Source organism: Aedes albopictus, chromosome 3, assembly GCF_035046485.1.
Source record: "Aedes albopictus strain Foshan chromosome 3, AalbF5, whole genome shotgun sequence".
In the NCBI taxonomy this organism is placed as follows: Eukaryota; Metazoa; Arthropoda; class Insecta; order Diptera; family Culicidae; genus Aedes; species Aedes albopictus.
Window position 1 is genome coordinate 270,386,105 of NC_085138.1, and position 20,209 is coordinate 270,406,313.

At 40.7% G+C, this 20,209-nt stretch overlaps 1 protein-coding gene across 1 annotated transcript in view; it reads right to left on the reverse strand.

The window, feature by feature from the left end:
- Positions 1 to 285: 285 nt before the first annotated feature.
- LOC109433196 (LIM/homeobox protein Lhx6-like) overlaps positions 286 to 20,209 on the reverse strand; it is an 811,403-nt gene continuing 791,479 nt past the window's right edge. The window contains exon 7 of the mRNA XM_062860812.1: positions 286 to 7,353. Coding sequence (XP_062716796.1) covers positions 7,003 to 7,353 — 351 coding nt within the window. The 3' untranslated portion in view covers positions 286 to 7,002. The remainder of the gene's footprint in view (positions 7,354 to 20,209) is intronic.

Here is a 20,209-nt window from a genome sequence, read left to right on the forward strand (position 1 = left end):
TATCGGCCGCCTCTATAAACATGCATCGTTACACCTGGAGATCACCACAGCAGACGGAATCCCAAATCGATCACGTCCTGATTGACGGACGACATTTCTCCGACATGATCGACATCAGGACCTACCGTGGCGCTAACACCAACTATGACCACTACCTGGTGATGGTAAAACTGTCCGTGATGTACGATCAAAGGAACTAAGAGCTCATGCCGGTGCTGCTTCAACAAGGAAACCAAAAAAAGCAGTCAAGCTGGCTTTCGGATAGTTTATTAAAACTGATACAAAATAGTTAATTATATTTTCTTTTATTTTGCCCCAGCTTCTTCAGTGGTACTGACCATATTTACAGCATAGTATTTGCTCCATGAGATCTATTCTTTTTTTAGTAATTTCAATAAGCTTTTCTCGATTGAATTTAAACTTTGACGACATTTAACGTTTACCGTGACTAGCGTTGCTAAAATCATACTGTTATGAAAAGATAGCTTTTGCGAGGCCAAAACTTCTGGCTCAAATAGTACATAATCAACAAATGATTCCGACTTGAGATCGAACACTTTACCACCCTCTCAAGCATCATTGGGGTGCTCAAAAATTCAGCGTGTACAGTGAGTAACAATTATTAAAACAAGTAAAACCTATTTGAATTAACTGTATACAACATATGGCTCTCACGGTTCGCATATGGGGAAATGTATGCATCTTTTTACAGCCTCAGCGCTTGTGAGTATCTCAGGAACACTGTTGTTGGGCTCGTCACCTGTGTGAATACCTAGTAGAACGTAGAGATATGTTTTCAAAATGGGAGCTTTCTTTACTGACCGATCGTTCTATCTCTTAAAGTTTGTTTTGGGTTTTCTTATTAATTAGTTACATCAATTCGTTTCTGTGTCTTCGTTCTAAATCAAGAAGAACTCAATTTTGTGTCGGTATACATATTATGCTTAGTTCTGGTTATAAATTTCTTCTTGTTTCGCTATTGATTTCAATAGCTTGCTAAGTGTGATTCTCTTTTGTTTGTGGTGGTAATATGTACAGTGCGAGAATTAAAAAAATCAACAACTTACTTAAGTTCTATAAGATATATAAAACATTTTTTTCGTTTTTTTATATTTGATTTCAGAGAATTAAATTATTAGTACTTTAATTTTTTTGACTAGACTATGTATACAAAGCTGTTTTTCGTTTTGTGTTTTGTTTTTGTTTCTGCGGGTCTTGCTGTTGTAGTACCGACGCCTTCTGAAGTTTGTGCTTAGTTTAGAGTTTGAATTCTGATTGGTACTTATTTTGATAATTTTTTTGAAGGTGAACAAGTGTTTATGATGAACGTATCGTAAAACAAACAAAAAAGATGGGATTTCGTCCGGGTGCCGGTGTCGCGTGCTTTTGCTTCGGTCGTTCGATTTTTCTTTTTCCCTATTCGGAAATGAGCATTTCGTTGTGTCGCGTTTTTTGTAGCAACACTGAACGATCACCTGACGTGGGTGATCAGTTGTTTGCTTCTCATATGATCGATTGTTTGCTTTCCGAGTGAAGCGAATAATAGTGTGTTAGATTGTATATTTTGTTGCGTCGTTTGCAGTAAATATTAAGCGACCACCTGATGCGGGTGGTCGATTGTTTGCTTTCCGCGTAAAGCAAACAATAGCGCGGCAACCAGCATGACACGAAGGTCATATTACTTATCAAAGTGAATCCAGATCCAACGATACCTTTCCTGCTAACAAACACTCCTTCCTGCAGCCTTTGGTGGAGTCGCAGCGGTAAACGCGGGCCTTCACTTAACAAAGGTTGTTACTAATATTCCTTCCCTCTTCCAACCTGACTGCAAGGACGTGGCCGGCGCCGTTATTGTACCATTAAAGAGAGTCTCTGAAGCGTGCACAGTGAGAATATTGACCACTCCCAGTCAATTATTCAGTTGATTTATTGTGCAACTGTCATTGGTTCGGGTCAATCACGGAATAGCAACCATAGATGTATGCAGTCAGTCTAAGCTAAGTCTAAGCTAAGCTAAGCTGCTTTTCCCCCCGAGAGCAGCTGGCACCTGACCCTCTTCGGAGCATATAGCTCTAACGTAGTCAGCCTATCAAAATCGGCGGTTTGCCTACCATTGATAGTGACAGAGCGCAACTCTGGTAACAGATAATGATCTAGAGTATTTGTTGAGTGATTTTCAACGTGGGCTGCTTTGGCAGCCTATGACTATGGGGAATGTAAACGACTTCGATTTGATCGAGGATATTGCCTTGTTAGCCCAACCAACGGTGCTTGTCGAAGGTTCCGGGTCATTTGGCCGAATGCCATTTGGCCGAATGTCGTTTGGCCGAATGATGAATGATGAACCTAAGTGACCATGCCATTTTTCTCCACATCAATATAGCTCGAAAGAACAGCCTATGATTTAAAGAAGGAAAAATCTTCGATAAAATGGTTGCAGTTTCAACGCCAACTAATTTCTGAATGACAAAACTACACACTGTGTAGTACACAGCAAAACAATTCTTGTGATATCACACCATTTTCGTTCAGTCGCGTCGTAAAAGTGATGTACAGATTACATTCTTTCCACGCAGCAAATTAGCCGCCGCAGCTTAAAAGTGGGTCTAGCAATCGCTATAGAGCTGAATCGATAGATGAATTATTTATAGGTAAAATATTGGCATGGATTCGTACATTGATCCGTTGATTGTGAAGCATATCCTTTACCTCTCGGCCATTTCACCGAGTTGGAATAAGCATGATATATATGATGCTGCTTCTAGGTATCTGCTGAAACGGGTTTATCGACGCTTTCCGTTGCCAACCAGGGTGTACATGGTAAGTGTGATAATTGTTGGAAAACGATGTAATCGGCAGAAATTACATCAAAAAATGGATAGAGTAAGGTGGGGCAAAAGTTCGACCCTAGTTGAAAACATAACTTTAAAAAAATCAAAGCAGTTAAAAATAAATGAATACCGTATGGCGATTCTACTATCCATGAGCTAAAATTTTGCTGAACAAAGTCATCCCAAAAGTCTTTTCAATTTTGAGTTACAACGCTTTTTGTATGTGTGCGTTTTATTCGAACTCTTGCCCCACCACTGGGGCAAAAGTTCGAATCAAGTGTTTGTGGAATTTCGCTAACCGTAGCACACTATTTTGACACTTTGGTAATAGGAATACCTGAAATCAATTAATATTTGATGTTGGAACTGGAGTACACTTTAAAGATCGATCTGGATTTTACCCAAATCAGGGTTAAATTTACTACACAAAAAATTAGTAGTTTTTCGTCAAATTTAGATAAAACAACTTTTTTTTCAAATTTGATCGGATTTTCTCACTAATTCCATGATTTTTAGAGATAATATGTACATTTTGCAGAATTTTAGGTTTTTACCCTAAGTTGCCACATGACTCGAACTCTTGCCCCACAATTCGAACTTTTGCCCCACTATGTGTAAAATGTGACTTCCAAATCTTTTTTGCTAAAAGTTATACATGCTAAAGCATCTTCAAAATATACCTAGTTACGCCCCAAAACAAAAGACTGGATTCGATTTCATTACAATTCCATTCCATGTGTTAGAAGGACAATCGCATAGAGTAAAGTGGGGCAAAAGTTCGAGTGGGGCAAGAGTTTCTTTTGAAGTTTTTGAGCTTATTTCAAATTATATCTTTCGGGTGTCAAGGTTGTTCGAAGCCTTTTTGAAAAAGAGTCTTTCACTCCAAAAATTATGAAAATTGGTCAATATTTCGAAAAGTTATGACAAAATGTTGGTTTTTGATCAAAAAATTGTAATATGCGATGGTCCTTCCAACGCATGGAATGGAATTGTAATCAAATCGAATTCGATATTTTATTTTGGGGCGTAGCTAGGTATATTTTGTAGATGCTTTAGCATGTATAACTTTTTGCAAAAAAAAATTGGAAATCATAATTTACACATAGTGGGGCAAAAGTTCGAATTGTGGGGCAAAAGTTCGAGTCATGTGCCAACTTTAGGTAAAAACCTAAAATTGTGCAAAATGTACATATGATCTCTAAAAATTATGGAATCAGTGAGAAAATTCGATCGAAGTTGAAAATAAATGTTGGTTTATTCGCATTTGGCGGAAAACTACTAATTTTTGGTGAAGTAAGTTTAACCCTGATTTGGGTAAAATCCAGATCTAACTTTAAAGTGTATTCCAGTTCCAACATCAAATATTAATTGGTTTTAGGTATTCCAATTACCAAAGTGTTGAAATAGTGTTCTACGGTTAGCGAAATAGCTCAAACACTAGATTCGAACTTTTGCCCCAGTGGTGGGGCAAGAGTTCGAATTAGACACACACATACAAAAAGTGTTGTAACTCAAAATTGAAAAGACATTTGGCGTAACTTTGTTCAGCAAAATTTTAGCTCATGGATGGTAGAATTACCACACGGTATTCATTTATTTATATCTGCTTAGAATTCTTGATAAAAATTGAATTTTCAACTAGGGTCGAACTTTTGCCCCACCTTACTCTATTACAATTTTTTGTTCAAAAACCAACATTTTGTCATAACTTTTCGAAATATTGATCAATTTTCATAATTTTTGGAGTGAAAGACTCTTTTTTAAAAAGGCTTCGAACAACCTTGACACCCGAAACAAATAATTTGAATTGAGCTCAAAAACTTCAAAAGAAACTCTTGCCCCACTCGAACTTTTGCCCCACTCTACTCTACATCGCCAGAAGTTACACGCCTGGATATTACAAAATTATTTGCTGTGTAGAAAGAATAGCCTATGATTAAAAGAAGGAAATATTCCTGATGATCATATTGACAGTTATAATGCCAAACTACCTCTGAATTCTTTTGACCATGACTCGGCCAAACGACATTCGGCCAAACGGCATTCGGCCAAATGGCTGGACGACACCCTTGTCGAACGCTCTTTTACGGAGAGCCTAATTCAGTAAGACGAAATCGTTGGAGGCAGAGTTTAAAAATTTCAATTTCAATGAATGAAATCAACTGGAATTTTTAAAATTCTCAATAGTAATCAAATCGAATACAAATCATCTGTTCAATTTGTTCATTGCGTCGAATTTTGCGTTTATTAAAAAAAAGATACTACACCGTCTTCAGCCAGAGGCTGCACACGAGACAACGGACAACACACATAACACCCAGTCATTGGGCCACTGCATTTTCCGTTTGACGAAAAGTTTTCTTCGACTGGAGCGGGAATCGAACCCGCATTCCGAGGCTTACGAAACGCCTGGACGACTGACGCCGCTAACCGCACGGCCACGAAGCCCACCAGGACAGTAATTGATTATTTTACGATGTGCAAGAAAATACTCATGACAGGGAATTTAATGTAAAAAGAGAGGCATTCAGATGACAATGAATGTGGCGAAAAATGAATGAAAAAAAAACATAATGTTAATTTTCTTTTTGAATCTCCGATTTTTTTACACTCTGGTTGGATGTTAACACGAACAACCCCGGACGCTACAGTTGCTGGGCAAGCAGTGGAGAAGGTCGAATACTTTTAATATCTTGGCAGCCAGCCAAATAGCGTATAGAAGGTGGAACCAAGATCTACCTACATATGTAGGAGCTCAGATTGCGAAGGATTGATTACACAAGTTTACAAAATAAAACGAAAGTCGTGAACTTCTGTCAACGACCAAAATTTTTGAAGCACAATTTAGTGCTGATTTCGAAACCGACCTTCAAAAAATTTAAAGTAGAACAGTTTTTGAGATTTAGCTCAATATCGAGTTTTGCAACTTTTCAAAATATGTAATTTACTAAAATTCAAATATATTGCGTTTTGTTCAACCAATTTTAAATCTATTTCCATAAATTAAAAGCTGAATACAATACCATTCGGTCATCTGAATACAGGTTTTGCGTCAGAATGATGAAATTCAAGATATTGGCGAGTTTTAGGGACGATCTTCTTAAATTTTAGCAAAATTCCCTAATTTTTTTGAAGAAATGTATTTTTTTCAATAAGAAAAAACCAACTTAAAAATTCTTTCTCGACGTTTATTTGACATCATATGTAGGCGAGTTACAGTAAAAAATTCAGCTCAATCGGAGCATTGATTACGGAGAATGAGGTGTGTGAAGTGAGCGACGTTGCTTAAAAATAGAACAAAAATCGATTTCAAATCATCAACCTTGTATGGAAAGTCGAAAAATTTTCCGCTCTACTGTAATTTTTTTCCTTCGCGTTTTCGAACTCAGGGCATGATTCTACATCAAAAATGATAATCAGCTTACCGAGTTCAAAAATGCTGTAAACTAGTGTTATTCAACGCATCAAAATGAAAATGTTCTATTTCAACGTGAAATTTGTGATACACGCCAGCGAAACGTGTAGTGAATTAGCAAAGAGTACACAGAGACTGCAGGTTGGATCTCGAATACTGAGCTCAATCAGCAATACATACCATCAGAAATCGATATCGACAGAAATTCGTCAGTATACAAAATTAAAAATTGGTGTAATTTGCACAAAATAGAACAAAAATTCACCATTTTTTAGGTAAGCCAGTCCCCAGGGGGCCGCGGACCACCGGTTGGGAACCCGTGCGTTAGATCGTCAAAAAAAGCTAAGAAAAACAGAAATATCTGCAACCGCTATTGCCCATCGGTCAGTTGACTACGTTGCGATTGGTTATTGAAGCAAAATGACTATAAAGCATTCGTTCTCCCTTGTTGTGATGATGCGGAAGTGATTCCGTTTATTAATTTATTGCGAAATCTGGTCGCTTATAAAATGTTGTTCATCTTCAGATATTTTTGTTAAAAATATTAAGCCGAAAAAATCAAGCGTTAATTAATTGTCCACGAAGCTGCTCTAATGTTGAACTAATATCCATAAACATAACCACCAAACATCAAGCAAAACTTCAGAAGCGCATCGTGCGTAAAACTCCTGTAGCTCAGAACGCGTTTCGGCATCAACCGTTTCCAGCTATCCGTAGCTTCAACTAGGTGGCCTCGCAGAATCAGGGCACCGGGCGTCATTGGGAGGCTGGCGTCTCGAAGGTCTCCGAATCGGGACTCCCATAGCCGCTAGAACCATCGTCCCGATGCGGACCAAGATTGCTAGGGTGGTGCTGCTGGGCAGGATTCTGCAGGTGACTGCCGCCAGCGGTCTGCTGCTGCGGTGGCTGCTGGGGAGGTTGTGGGTGGTGCTGCGACTGCTGCTGCTGATTCGCTGGAACCGGCGGATGTTGCTGTTGTTGGGGCCCTTGCTGTTGCTGCTGCTGTTGTTGCGTTAGACCGAGCTTGTCTGCTACGTATGGAGATCGATTAACGGCTGGCGGCATACGTCCACTGCCGACATTACCGATGAGACTTTCTCCGGCTGGCTGCAAGGGAAAACAGAGAATCGAGAAGAGAGCTTTAGATTAATTAATTGTGAAAAATGTCCCCTGTGGACAAGGGCGTGAAAGACGAGCAAAGCGTACAGGGTTCACAGGGAAAAAAGGTTGGACTGTGGCAGGATTTCTGGCGCGAGGGTGAGTGAGCAGCAAACAGAGCTACCAGCAAAAAAAAAAAGTTAAATATCTCTTTTTCGCAAAAAATTAATTAACTTTAGCTAATTAAACATCGCAGAGTAGGAAAGTTTTTGTTTTTTAATTTTCAACTCCTTTCGCTCTCGTTGCAGCATGATGTCAGCCCGAGAGCCTTTCTTTCGGCGAGTGGTTCTTTTTCTCTGTGATCTACTATAGTGCACACCCCACTCGGTTTCATCTTCGGACAACAACGATGGACTGACTGGCTATAGTTGTGCTGCCTCTTCTGCATGGCATGATAGAACGCTGCATTGTACGTTTTGTTGCAGATTTCATCAGTCCGTCCAGTGGAGATGAAAAATGAAAATTAGCTCGTCCAATTATATCAAAACCCTCCAAAAATCAGACGAACCTCGTCGCTGAGTCTAACACTTGAAAAGAGAGAGAGGAAAAAAATCATATGTACTACGCAAATTTTTTTCGATGTTGTATTTTATTATTTCGCTCATTCGCCTTCGCACGCGTCGTGGACTCGCGAGCCGCGGTCTCTTTCTCTCTAATTATAATTTTTTAATTATCTGGAAAAGATTAAAGATGCGGAGGCAAAGTTATTATCCTTTTTATAATTAATTTTCTTTTGTTCCCGGCTTGATATTTTCCTTGACTTGGTATACCAACTGTGTGCCGGCTCGCGGAAGTCAGTTGACTGACGGACAGTGCGTTGTTTTCCCAAGTAAAGGAAAAAGGTCTAATTAATTTCCACGGTGTGCGGAATTCCTTTGTTGGTCATTTATCATCCACGCATGTTTGCTGAGTGCAGAAATTGTGAGGTAGATTTGATGGTACACTACAAGAATTGTTGAGCAAGCTTTGAAACTCTACTGTATATTTTCAATCACCTATACTGAACCATGATAGGAACATGGTGAGTTAGATAGTATAATAAATGTTTAGATCATATGGCGTATTTCCTGTTGGAAGTTAGGTAGCGTAGAACGCTCGGATAGCGTCGAACCTTCAGGTACGTGAACGGTGGCAGTATTGTTGGTAGGTAGAATTGTTTGAGAGATGTCGTAGGTATATTGCTATAGAAGAAGAATGTTGAATTGTATATACCTGAATGGAATAAAGAGTGTGGCGGTTGCTGATTGAGGTATCAGTCGGCAGCCGTCTAGTTTGATGGAAGATGTCTAGCGTTCTTTTTTTATTGTAATTAAGAAACAGGCATCGACGGAGCTAGCCTCGCTATGGCCTGTATGGCCATGGTGGACTAGCTTCCAACATTTCCCACCCCACTGTAACCTCTTCGCAGTTAGCATAAGAGCGGAATCGTTGATAAAACGGAGGTTTCACATCGAACCATGTCAGACTCTGCTGCGTACTTCGAGGTTCAGACCGATTTCAGAGTTATTTCATGGCGTTTCAATGGCAAAGAGGTTTGATGGAGTTTCATGGAACAGAGTTTCAGAGGTTCCTAAGATATTTACAAGAAGGTTATGGAAGTCTCAGGAGTTTTTTTAGGGATTGCAAAGCGTTTCAGAGGGCATCAGAAGAGTTCCCAGAGGTTGTAGGAGGCTTCAGGATAGCTTCAGGGGACTTTGGGATGACAGAGATTTGAAGGTGCTTAGGTTTCAGAAGAATTGAGAAGGCTACAAGGGAGAGAGGTGTTCAAAGGGAGCACTTGGAGGATAATCCTTTGGAGTCTGATATTTTTTCAAGGGTTCTTATACAGTTATGTTAACGTATTTCTTTCGTGTTGGTGCAAGAAAACATACAAAATAGCAGAAGTATTATTTTCGGATGTGATTGGTCTAGAGTTTACATTATGAAATCTATGGGTTTAAAGTAACTTTTTACATCATACAAAGTTCCGATATAAAGCTACCATGTCCAGTGAGTCTTCTAAAAGCTGAACAAACATTTAAATATCATTTGCAATGTTCTAGTATATAGGATATACAGTGTCTAGAGTTTCAACTAGGCTAGCTTCTTCTTCTTCTATATGGCTCTACGTCCCCACTGGTATTTGGCCTGCCTCGTTTCAACTATAACGCTTTAACCAATAGGATAACTGGAGACCTTAATTAGCCTTGTGGTTCTTAAGGCCAATCCGGAGACAGCGGGTTCGATTCCTGCTCCAATCGGAAAAAGGATAGCTGGAGTTCATTTTATATTAACAGACACTATGAGATGCTTTTGGGATATTCAGGATTATCCAAACTATTCTGTAATTTAGAACAAAGGATCTACACCGACAGCTACGCAACATTACCAACCGTAAGGACTGTATTTACGGAAAGCTCGAGAGACATTACAAAATATATACAGGGTTTCCTACATATGCAAGAACTACAGGAAGTGCATACAATACATATAACTCATACAATTCGTCTATATGTATTGCATTCACTCAAGTTTACTGATTTTTTTGGGTTGCAGACAGTACTACAGTACTGTTATATGTGTAGATCTGAAGATATAATCTTTGGAGCAGTTTCATTCAAAGGGGTTTGTAGATTATGCTAAGATATGTGACGTTACAGTTCATAGTGCGAATCAGGCCCGTGCACAGAAGTGGCACCAAGGGTGGGGTTTTTCCCAATTTCACCCCCCCCCCCTTTTGTGCACTGGCTTGGTGCGAATAATTAATGTAGCGGCTGCAGATATCAAGAACTTAACTTCAGGCCAAAAGCAAATAGTAATATCTATCGATTTTAAAATACATCCAGCATCCATAGGCAACATTAGTTTATATGACGAATATTACTACTGTTAAGAGTGTTGATCGTAAGTTCCGCTCTTCAGATTAGTTTGGTTGGTCTGGAATACTAAAAGAGTGTTGGAATGGAATGGTTCACACAATTTCACCGGGGTCATATATCATAATGGGATAACAGTTCGTTAGGCGGGACAGTTTGGGCAGTTCTTACTGTCTAAAATGTATATGTAACTATATAAATCAGTTTTCCAGTAGATCCGGTAGTCATAGTTGATTATGCAACGTATTTCTGTGAAGCGGGTATGACTACTGTCATGAATGTAGGCTTGACATTCTGCTCTTCAGAGTTATTTCATTGGTCTGGAATATCCCAAAAGAATTTTAAAATGATTCATACAATTTCAAGATAATGGTTGGATGTGTAATGTTACAGTTGATATAGTGACTATCACTAATGTAACGACTGTAGATTATTATAAAGTATGCCTTTAACTCCGCTAGCAATGATGGTTCTCCGTAGTTTCATGTCCGAAAGATCGTGAAACTATTGAGAACTTGAGCTACAGGTCCTAAGCCCTGGTAAAGGAGGAAGGTTGCGATGGCTGTTATTCATGGCCATCGTGTAAAGAAAAAATGGATAAACCCCAATGCCAAGGTGTCATGCGACCCGTGCCGAGGGCTGAATGGTTGAGGGGGTTCTAAACATGCTCAACCGCGAACGGAGCCTGGGGTGCACCAGGGCGAACACCCCAGTAAGCAGCCCTTACTGCACTACGGCGGGGCACTGGTGCAGCGGACATTTATTTCCCTAGCTACTCGTGGGACCAAAAATGAGTACAAATTTTACAAACAACCTGCAAGGTGAATACTGCCTCTCTCAGTCGTGTGAGAGCGAAGTGGAGAATACTCTGAGTCAGCTTGGCCTTACCGAAGACCAGCTACTCAGTAGTTCGCAGGAGAAGATGGAAATATCCTGCCCCTCAACGCCTACCTCCCGGAGCAGCACATGTTTCGACAAAGCTGATCCAGATCTACAACACCCCTCATCGACCGACTCCAACCTGCTGGACATGGAAGATAACGAAGATGATGGTATACGGATCGTTATCAACCCCCAAGAATCTTCAGCAAGTAGCAAAGGATCCGAAGATAACAAGGGTTCTACGGAAGCCAAGGGGGCTCCGAGTAAGAAACTACCCACACTCACACGTTCGCAAAGGAAGCAGCTTAGAACTCTCCGGGAGAAGGGAAAAGACCGGAATGAGGCCTTGTCCATAATCCTGAATGAGGAGAGCGAGCCCACCTCCTCAAAACGCTCGAGAAACGACCTAGACAAATCCGCCACAGAGGACCCCAAACAAAAAAGGGTGAAGCACCATCTGGATCCGAGAGAGCGCGCCCAACAGTCCACAAACAGCGCGCTTCAGAAAAACGTGTCTGGACAACAAAACCCACCCATGAGGAAAACAGCTGGTATCAGCTACAGTGATATGGCCAAAAGCGTGAAGGTCGGGATAATACCCAAAGACTTTCCCACCGTCCAACTCACTACAGCCCAGCTAGACCTTCTACAAGAAGCACTCCTGCTCAGAGTAGTTCAACAACGAAACGAGCCAATAAAACCCAAATTCAACAACCTCATCTACAAGTCAGGTTACATGGTTCTAATCTGTAAGGATCAAGAGACTGCTGAGTGGTTAAAGAGAATATCCCCATCCATGAAACCCTGGGAAGGTGCAGAGCTGATGGCAATGGACGAAGTGGCGATTCCACGTCCAGAGATGGTCCGAGCATTCTTCCCACAAAGCTCCAGCTATGACGACGACCGAATAAAGGCTCTCATAGAAAGCCAAAATGACATCACAACAACTAATTGGCGTATTGTGAAACGATCCATTCTGAAAGACATTCATGTCGAATGGATCTTCACAGTAGAGGGTGCGTCGATGGAAAAGTTGAAGAAGTCCAAATACACCCTCAACTACCGATTTGGTGAAATCCAACTAAGGAAGATTACAGATCAACCGACTGCCGATACCGTCAATCCGACTGGAAGGCCGACCCAAGAGCAATCTGAGGAGGCCTCCTGTTCGGGCAAGGTTCGGCTAACTGGAAGGCCGACCCAAGAGAAATCTGAGGAAGCCTCCGGTTCGGGCGAGGTTAGTAAATCTCACCCCAAAAGCACCATAAAGGCTAGTCAGTCCGCCTCTAAAGGAAAAGCTCGAAGCTTACATGCGACTCCCTGCTCTAGTGGTACCAAACCAAAGGTATCTAAACAGGGCAAAGGAAGTGCAAAAACCGACAGTTTGACCACAGAGGCGAAACTGGCGGGCCAGGTCGCTACAGGGAAGAGAAACAACTCAAACTGTAACACCAAACGACACCCTGATGATCCGCAACATCCAAAGCCGGATAGTCGTCGTCCGGAAAAAAAACGGTAACCCCGGAAATGGCGACTAAAGTTATGCAAGTGAACCTCCACCATGCCGAGAGCGCCACGGGTGTGCTCTGTCGGAGGTTCACCAAAGAGAATCTAACCGTGGGCCTCATTCAAGAGCCATGGGTCAATAAATCCAGAATACAAGGTATTCCACAACACTCATGTAAGTTGGTATATGATGACAGCCAGCTTTCTCCTAGAGCGGCTATTTTATTACATAACAACTGTAAATACTTTCCAATTTCAGAATTCATAAAAAGGGACATCGTAGCTGTCAGGATGGAGGTACCTTCCGCTAGAGGGAGTAGAGAGATCTTGATGGTCTCGGCATACTTCCCAGGTGACGTGGACGAAATCCCTCCTCCAGAAATAGCTGCGCTCGTAGCCTACAGCCACCGACACAACATCCCCTTCGTCATAGGGTGTGACGCAAATGCACATCACACCGTATGGGGAAGTACAAATATAAACACCAGAGGTGAGTACCTGTTACAGTTTCTCTCTTCCAAGAACATTGACATTTGTAATGTTGGTGACAAGCCCACGTTTGAAAACCTCATTCGTCAGGAAGTTTTGGACTTGACTCTATGTAGTCGATCTATCTCTGATAAAATAAAAAACTGGCATGTTTCTGAAGAAATATCAATGTCAGACCACAAACACATCATCTTCGAATGGGAAGGGGGTCTAACGATAGAAAAAACGTTTAAAGATCCTAAGAAAACTGATTGGGAATCCTACTCAGCTATCCTACAATCTGAAGAGTACATCATAGAAAGTCACATCAAGTCCATTACACAATTGGAAGATGCGTCCAAATCCATTAAAAACAAAATCCTTAATGCCTACCAAGAGAGCTGTCCAACTAAATCAATTAGTTCGAGCAGAGACGTTCCATGGTGGAATAAAATTCTTGAGAAGCTTAGGAAAACTGCGCGTAGGGAATTCAATCGTGCCAAGCGAACCGGCGATTGGAGCCTATACAGAAAGGCCCTGACGAACTACAACAAAGAAATAAGGTCAGCCAAACGGAAATCGTGGATTCTAATGTTTGAAAGCATAGAGAATACACCCGTAGTGGCCAGACTCCAAAAAACTCTTTCAAAAGACCACTCCAATGGTGTGGGTAGCCTCCGAAAGACGGATGGTTCGCTCACTGTAGAGCCTAGCGATATACTGAGCGAATTGTTAAAGATCCACTTCCCTGATTCAATCCCTGAGTCGAGCATCGGCGACCAAGACACTGGAATTGCTGTCTCAGATCCACAAGAGATCCAATCATGGGTTTCTGGATCTAAAAAAGACGCAATAAAGGTTGCAAAGGAAGCTTTCACTCGGGCCAGGGTTGAGAGGGCTGTGAGATCTTTCGAGCCATTTAAGTCTCCTGGCATGGATGGAATATTCCCAGCGTTGATCCAAAACGAGGAGAAAATACTGGTTCCACCCTTGGTTGAGATTTTTAGGGCGAGTCTGATTTTGGGGCATATACCCAACGATTGGCGTCAAATCCGGGCTGTCTTCATTCCGAAGGCAGGAAAGAGGGATAAAACCAACCCCAAAGCATTCAGGCCGATAAGTTTATCCTCTGTAATGCTCAAAATTATGGAAAAGGTACTATGTGAGTACATAAATCACAAATTTATGAAAGCAATGCCTTTGTCAAAAAACCAATTCGCTTATCAAAGTGGAAAATCTACGATCTCGGCACTACATACGGTAGTTCAAAAGATCGAAAAAACACTCAATGCAAAAGAAATTGCTCTTGTAGCATTTCTTGATATTGAGGGCGCATTTGATAACGCTTCTTATTCGTCTATAGGGTCAGCAATGTTGAGGAGAAAATTCGACCCATGCATTGTTACCTGGGTACATGCTATGCTAGCTAATCGAAAAATCTCCTCTGAGCTTAGCGGTTCATACATTACTGTTAAAGCAACAAGGGGATGTCCGCAAGGCGCAGTGCTTTCTCCTTTGTTGTGGTCACTGGTGGTGGATGAGCTTCTAGACAGCTTAGAGAGAAGAGGCTTCGAAGTGGTTGGATATGCTGATGACGTTGTCATTATTGTACGAGGCAAATTCGAAAGTGTTATCGTGGAAAGAATGCAATCTGCCCTAAATCACACTTTTTCCTGGTGTCATAAGGAACAACTAGGCATAAATCCTACAAAAACTTCCATTATCCCTTTCACCAAGCGGAGGAAGGTCCAACTGAAACCCCTTTTCTTGAATCATACACAACTAGTTTATTCAAGCGAAGTAAAATATCTAGGTGTCATACTCGACGCAAAACTGAATTGGAACTCTCATCTCCAATCAGTTGTGCAGAAAGGTCTCAATACACTTTGGGTTTGTTCAAAAACCCTGGGTAAAAGATGGGGCCTAAAACCAAGTATGATCATGTGGATATATAAAACCATTGTTCGTCCCAGGACTACTTACGCTTCCCTTGTCTGGTGGCCTAAAACTAATGAGGCTGCTGCAAGGGCGAAGCTCAACAAAATCCAACGCACCGCTTGCATAGCGATCACTGGTGCAGTTCGTAGTACACCCACTTTGGCCCTAGACGCAATGCTTCACCTGCCCCGGTTAGATCAATTCATAAAGCTGGAAGCGGAAAAAAGTGCTCTAAGGTTAAAGAGAACAAAAACGCTGCTGTCGGGAGACCTTACGGGTCACCTCAGCATATTAAATGAATTTGCCATAAATCCCGCAATAGGAATTTGTAGTGACTGGATGGAAACGGTAGTCAATTATGACTTACCTTACGATGTGTTCATTCCTTCCCGCCAGGAGTGGGAAGGAGGTGGACCCAGCGTTCCAACCGGCTCTATAAATTTCTTCACAGATGGTTCGAAAATGAATAATCTGACAGGCTCCGGAATCTATGGCCCTAGAAAAAAAATCTCTGTCCACTTAGGACAGTGGCCCACAGTATTTCAGGCGGAAATATATGCAATATTAGAATGCGTGTTATTATGCCTGAGGAGAAAGTATAGGTTTGCAAAAATATGTATTTTCTCTGACAGCCAAGCGGCACTTAAGTCGCTTAATAACTACACTTGTAACTCAAAGCTAGTGTGGGAATGCATTCTGGCTTTGAAAAACTTATCCATACGCAATCGAGTCTACCTATATTGGATCCCAGGACATACGGGTCTAGAGGGAAACGAGATTGCTGATGAGCTAGCCAGAAATGGATCTAATGAAAGGTTCATTGGCCCTGAGCCCTTCTGCGGGATCTCAGACTGCTCTGTAAAAATGGAACTGAACAAATATATGGTCAGTCAAATCACATCAAACTGGAATGCACTTCCCCATACGAGCCAATCTAAAAGGCTCGTAACGATAAACCCCAAGAAAACCCAACAACTATTAGGTCTCAACAAAAGGGATCTCAACATCTACACCGGTCTAATAACTGGACACTGCCCCTGCAGATACCATTTACAAAAGATCGGAGCAATCCAAACCTCAAATTGCCGCTTCTGTGACGAGGAGAGGGAAACATCAGAACACATCCTCTGCTATTGCAGTGCACTCACTCAACGTAGGTTCAAAGTTCTCAGCAAGCCCTTTTTAGGGCCTGCTGACATATGGATCTTATCTCCCAAGGACGTGGTTGGCTTCATAAAGCTAGTCTCGCCAGAATGGGGGAGTCACATACTGTAACTCAGGATCTCTATTCATCAATAATAGATGGTCTTGAGTTCAGTCGATACCAAGGTATCTCAGTGACAAATATGTTACTGAGATAACTTGCGTACCTCACAGCAAAAGGGTATATCACAATAGTTCTAAAATCTGGACGCAGTGATCTTCACCCGACAAACGAGAGAGATGCCTTTGGAGCCAGGGGGTGGGGAGGTTAAACACCACGGTCCATATTTTTTTTTTGTATGAACAAAAAAACACGGGGGGGGGGGGGGGCGTGGTTTGTGAATGACCGCGTGGTTTATTTTCAATCCCACATACTAATATTTTTCCCAATAGAGAAGTAGATTAACAATAGCTTTGCCAATGAAAGAGTTCATACTGCCATTTTCCAATAGGGTCGGTCATATATGACTCCACCTGTCTCAAAGGGTTAGGAGAAGTTTTTGGAAGTCTTAAGGGTTGTTTGAGAGGGGTCCTAATGCGTTTCAAAACATTTCCTGGTCCATTAAGGGGAGGGGGGGGGGCTGAAGGTCAAGAAGAGCTTCAGGGGAGTCTAAGAAGGGTCCAGAAGGTTTCAGGATAAGTGTAGAATTAGCACAAGTTGAAATGCACAAAAATAAAAATTAAAAAAAAAAAGGTTTCAGGATATTTTATGAGATTTCATGGATTTTCCAGTGGATTACAGAAGTTTTAAGAGAAGTTTTGGCGAGTCTTAAAGAGGTTTTATAGGGTTTTCGAAGCGTTTTATGAAATTTCAAGGGGCTTCAAGGGGTTTTTGGGGGGTTCAAAATTCAAGGTATTTTCATTTCCTGGGGATCACTGGGATTTTTTTCAGGAGGCTTAAATCCATTTCATTAGGTTTCTGGGATTTTCAGAAAGCTTCAGAAGAGTTAAAGATAAGCTTACGGGGATCTTAAAAGGGGTTTAGAAGTTTTTCCGAACGGTTTCAAGGTGTTCCAGTGAGTTTTGGGAGATTTCTGTAGCTTTAGGGTGGGCTAAGAGAAGTTCCATGAGAGTTTTGGAAGGGTCTCAAGGAATGCCAAGGTGTTATATACGCTTTCATGAGTTTCAAGAGATTTCAAATGACTTCAGGAGAGTTTCAGAGAAGTTAACCGGGGCTTCAAGGGAGATTTTTAAGGGTTTCAAGCCGTTTCAATGGATCTCTTGGACTTTTAGAGGGTTTCAAAGTTTATCGGAGCAGTTTTAGGAAGTTTCAAGAGACTGCAGCGAAGTTCCAAATAAGTTTTCGTGAGTATCAAGGGGGTTTTAGATGGGTTTCAAGGCGTTTCAGGAGAGCTTCTGAGGGGAAATGATTATACATAATTTTATGAGCCTATGAGAGCATAAACCATATTTGTAGAATAAAACGAGAGTTCACTAGTGTTCAAGCGAGCTCTTGAAGATCCCAAATCTCCCCAATGGAGCCCATAGTCACAGCTGTAAAGGCGTGGGTATTTATTTATCATGGCCATTCTAGGTATGACAGGTTCGATTCCTGGTCGACCCAAGAACTTTCCGTAATGGAAATTTTCTTGACTTCCTTGGGTATAGAGCATCTTCATGCCTGCCATACGATCGAAACAAATACACGCAAAATCATTGGCAGAAGAACTTCTCAGTTATGAGTTAATAACCGTGGAATTTCTCATTAAACACTGCTAAGATGCAGGATTTGTCCCAGTGGGGACGTTAAGCAGAAGAAGAAGATCTACCACAGCAGCATAGATAAGACAGAACATAGAGTTGGCTTCATTGTGATCGGGAAGCACTTATGGTGGGAATCGATTATCAAGAGAACCCATGTGTTTAGTCCATGCTATATGCAAAGCAAACAAATTGACCGGAGTCTGTGAAAATCGTACTCCGACTATTTAGGCTGACTCTTCGCATTACGCCTTCCATCGTGGTATTGAAGACACAAGGCTTGCACTTCGTGACATAGTTCTCTGCAAGATTTGAATGCACTGGACAGTTCACTCGAAAGCCATAACGTATTGTCCCGACTAGATGGACATTACAAAATTATAACAAACTGTGTTATTTTGTTACAATAAATTTTTATAACAAGGGTTGTTACAAAACATGTACCGTTAGTAGTTAAAATAACAAAAATTCTAACAAAATTCCCACTAAAAAGAACAAAAATGTAATAACTTGTGTTATGATCATAACAAAAATATTACAAAACTTGTTCCGTGAAATATGATAGAATATAACAAAATTATAACAAATTGTGTTATAATTCCTTTGACACCAATTAGGGTAAAAACTAATTTTTATACTCATTTTTTGGGTAAATATTTTTAAGTGTGTTATTCTATTTTTAGAAAAAAGTAAGTAACATAAAAATAGTTTCCAGAACGTTATAAAATTTTTGGGTCCAAACGGGATTTGAACCAAGACACCTACCATCGGTAGAAATCTGGCGCCTCTCCCAATGAGGCCATCACGGCTCTACTAGTTCTACGTATTGCCAGCTCCGTCATTCAAATGCTTGTTTGTCAGACGTACACAAGAGGAGTAGTATGACGTCACATTGAGCTCGTTGACACATAATAGACTTGATTTGTCGATAGAGATCTTGTTTTAATCGATCACAATTATATCATAGGCAGATATGATATCAACTTTAGATATAATTTAGTTATATTTTAAATTTTATTTTGATTTGAGCAATGAAATGAAATCCATCACATAAGTGGTCCGCCATTAAGTATATCGTCACGTTTAGTAGAGCCAGGGAGTGTTGAAAATTTCCAATTTTACCGTGACGTACTTAGCCCTTCAGGAGGCGCGCCGTTGGAAAAAGCACAGACAAACAGACGTATCACATGGAACAAATTGCGATAAAAATCATCGTCACGAAGACATAATCGCACAATGCCAACTAAGCTGTGCTACGCAAACCACTCAGTAGGTGGCGGTAGTGAACAAACGTCAAATAGTAGCAAAAACGATGCAAGCGCGGTGACCAAGCGATTTGCGAACTACAAAATATTTGAATTAACCGTTAAAAAGGATAGCGATGAGAAATGAGTAGAGTGAGACGTCTGTTTGTCTGTGGAAAAAGTATAACACCACCAAAAAAGCCCCTCGGTGCAGTTTCAGGATCAAACTGGCGCGCGTCCAGAAAGACTAATGGATGCTCCCTAAGGTCGAAACAAAATAGGCTGAATAAATTCCATGATTAACTGAGCAGAATTAGTAGCATAGAGGGCATTTTATAATGATAATAATTATTTAATTCCACTTTTGTTCTCCACGTTCAATAACATCCACTACTCGGTATACTTCATTAATTTCGTCAGAGAGCAGTAGTACTGTTTTGGTATTTTCTGTAATCGATCTCATGTTTTCGTGTGTATAGAGAGATACGTCATTTGTGTAAAATTCAAGTCAAAAGTATTGCAAGTTACATTTAACGGAAGAATTGTTCATCTGGTCGGAAATTACAGCACATGCAATATCCATCGTTTAAGACAGGGTGACTTTGGGTATTATCAGCAGGTTTGTTATTTTCGTCATAAGGTTTTTGTCGGCCGCAATGCCCTCAACTTGCTCACGCAGAAAAAATGACGCTTGTTTGAAACCATGAAACGTATAGCTGATTATCAAACTGAGAATTTAGTTATTCCAAAACTATATTTCTTTGTTCTAACTCAGAGTTAACCGAAAGAGATTTTTCAAAAAACTCATCAAAATTGCGATTAGAAAAGCTTTTTTTTAATAATGTTTGCTTCATGTTTTATTTTGTCAACAAAATACCCGAGTTTCCTTCAAAATTATACATTGTTAAAAAATACTTTTTTTGGGAATTGGAGTTTTTGTGTTAAAATATGTTTTTTTATGAGTAAAACAAATTTTTTCTGTGTTTATTTTATCACAAAGCTCATTTG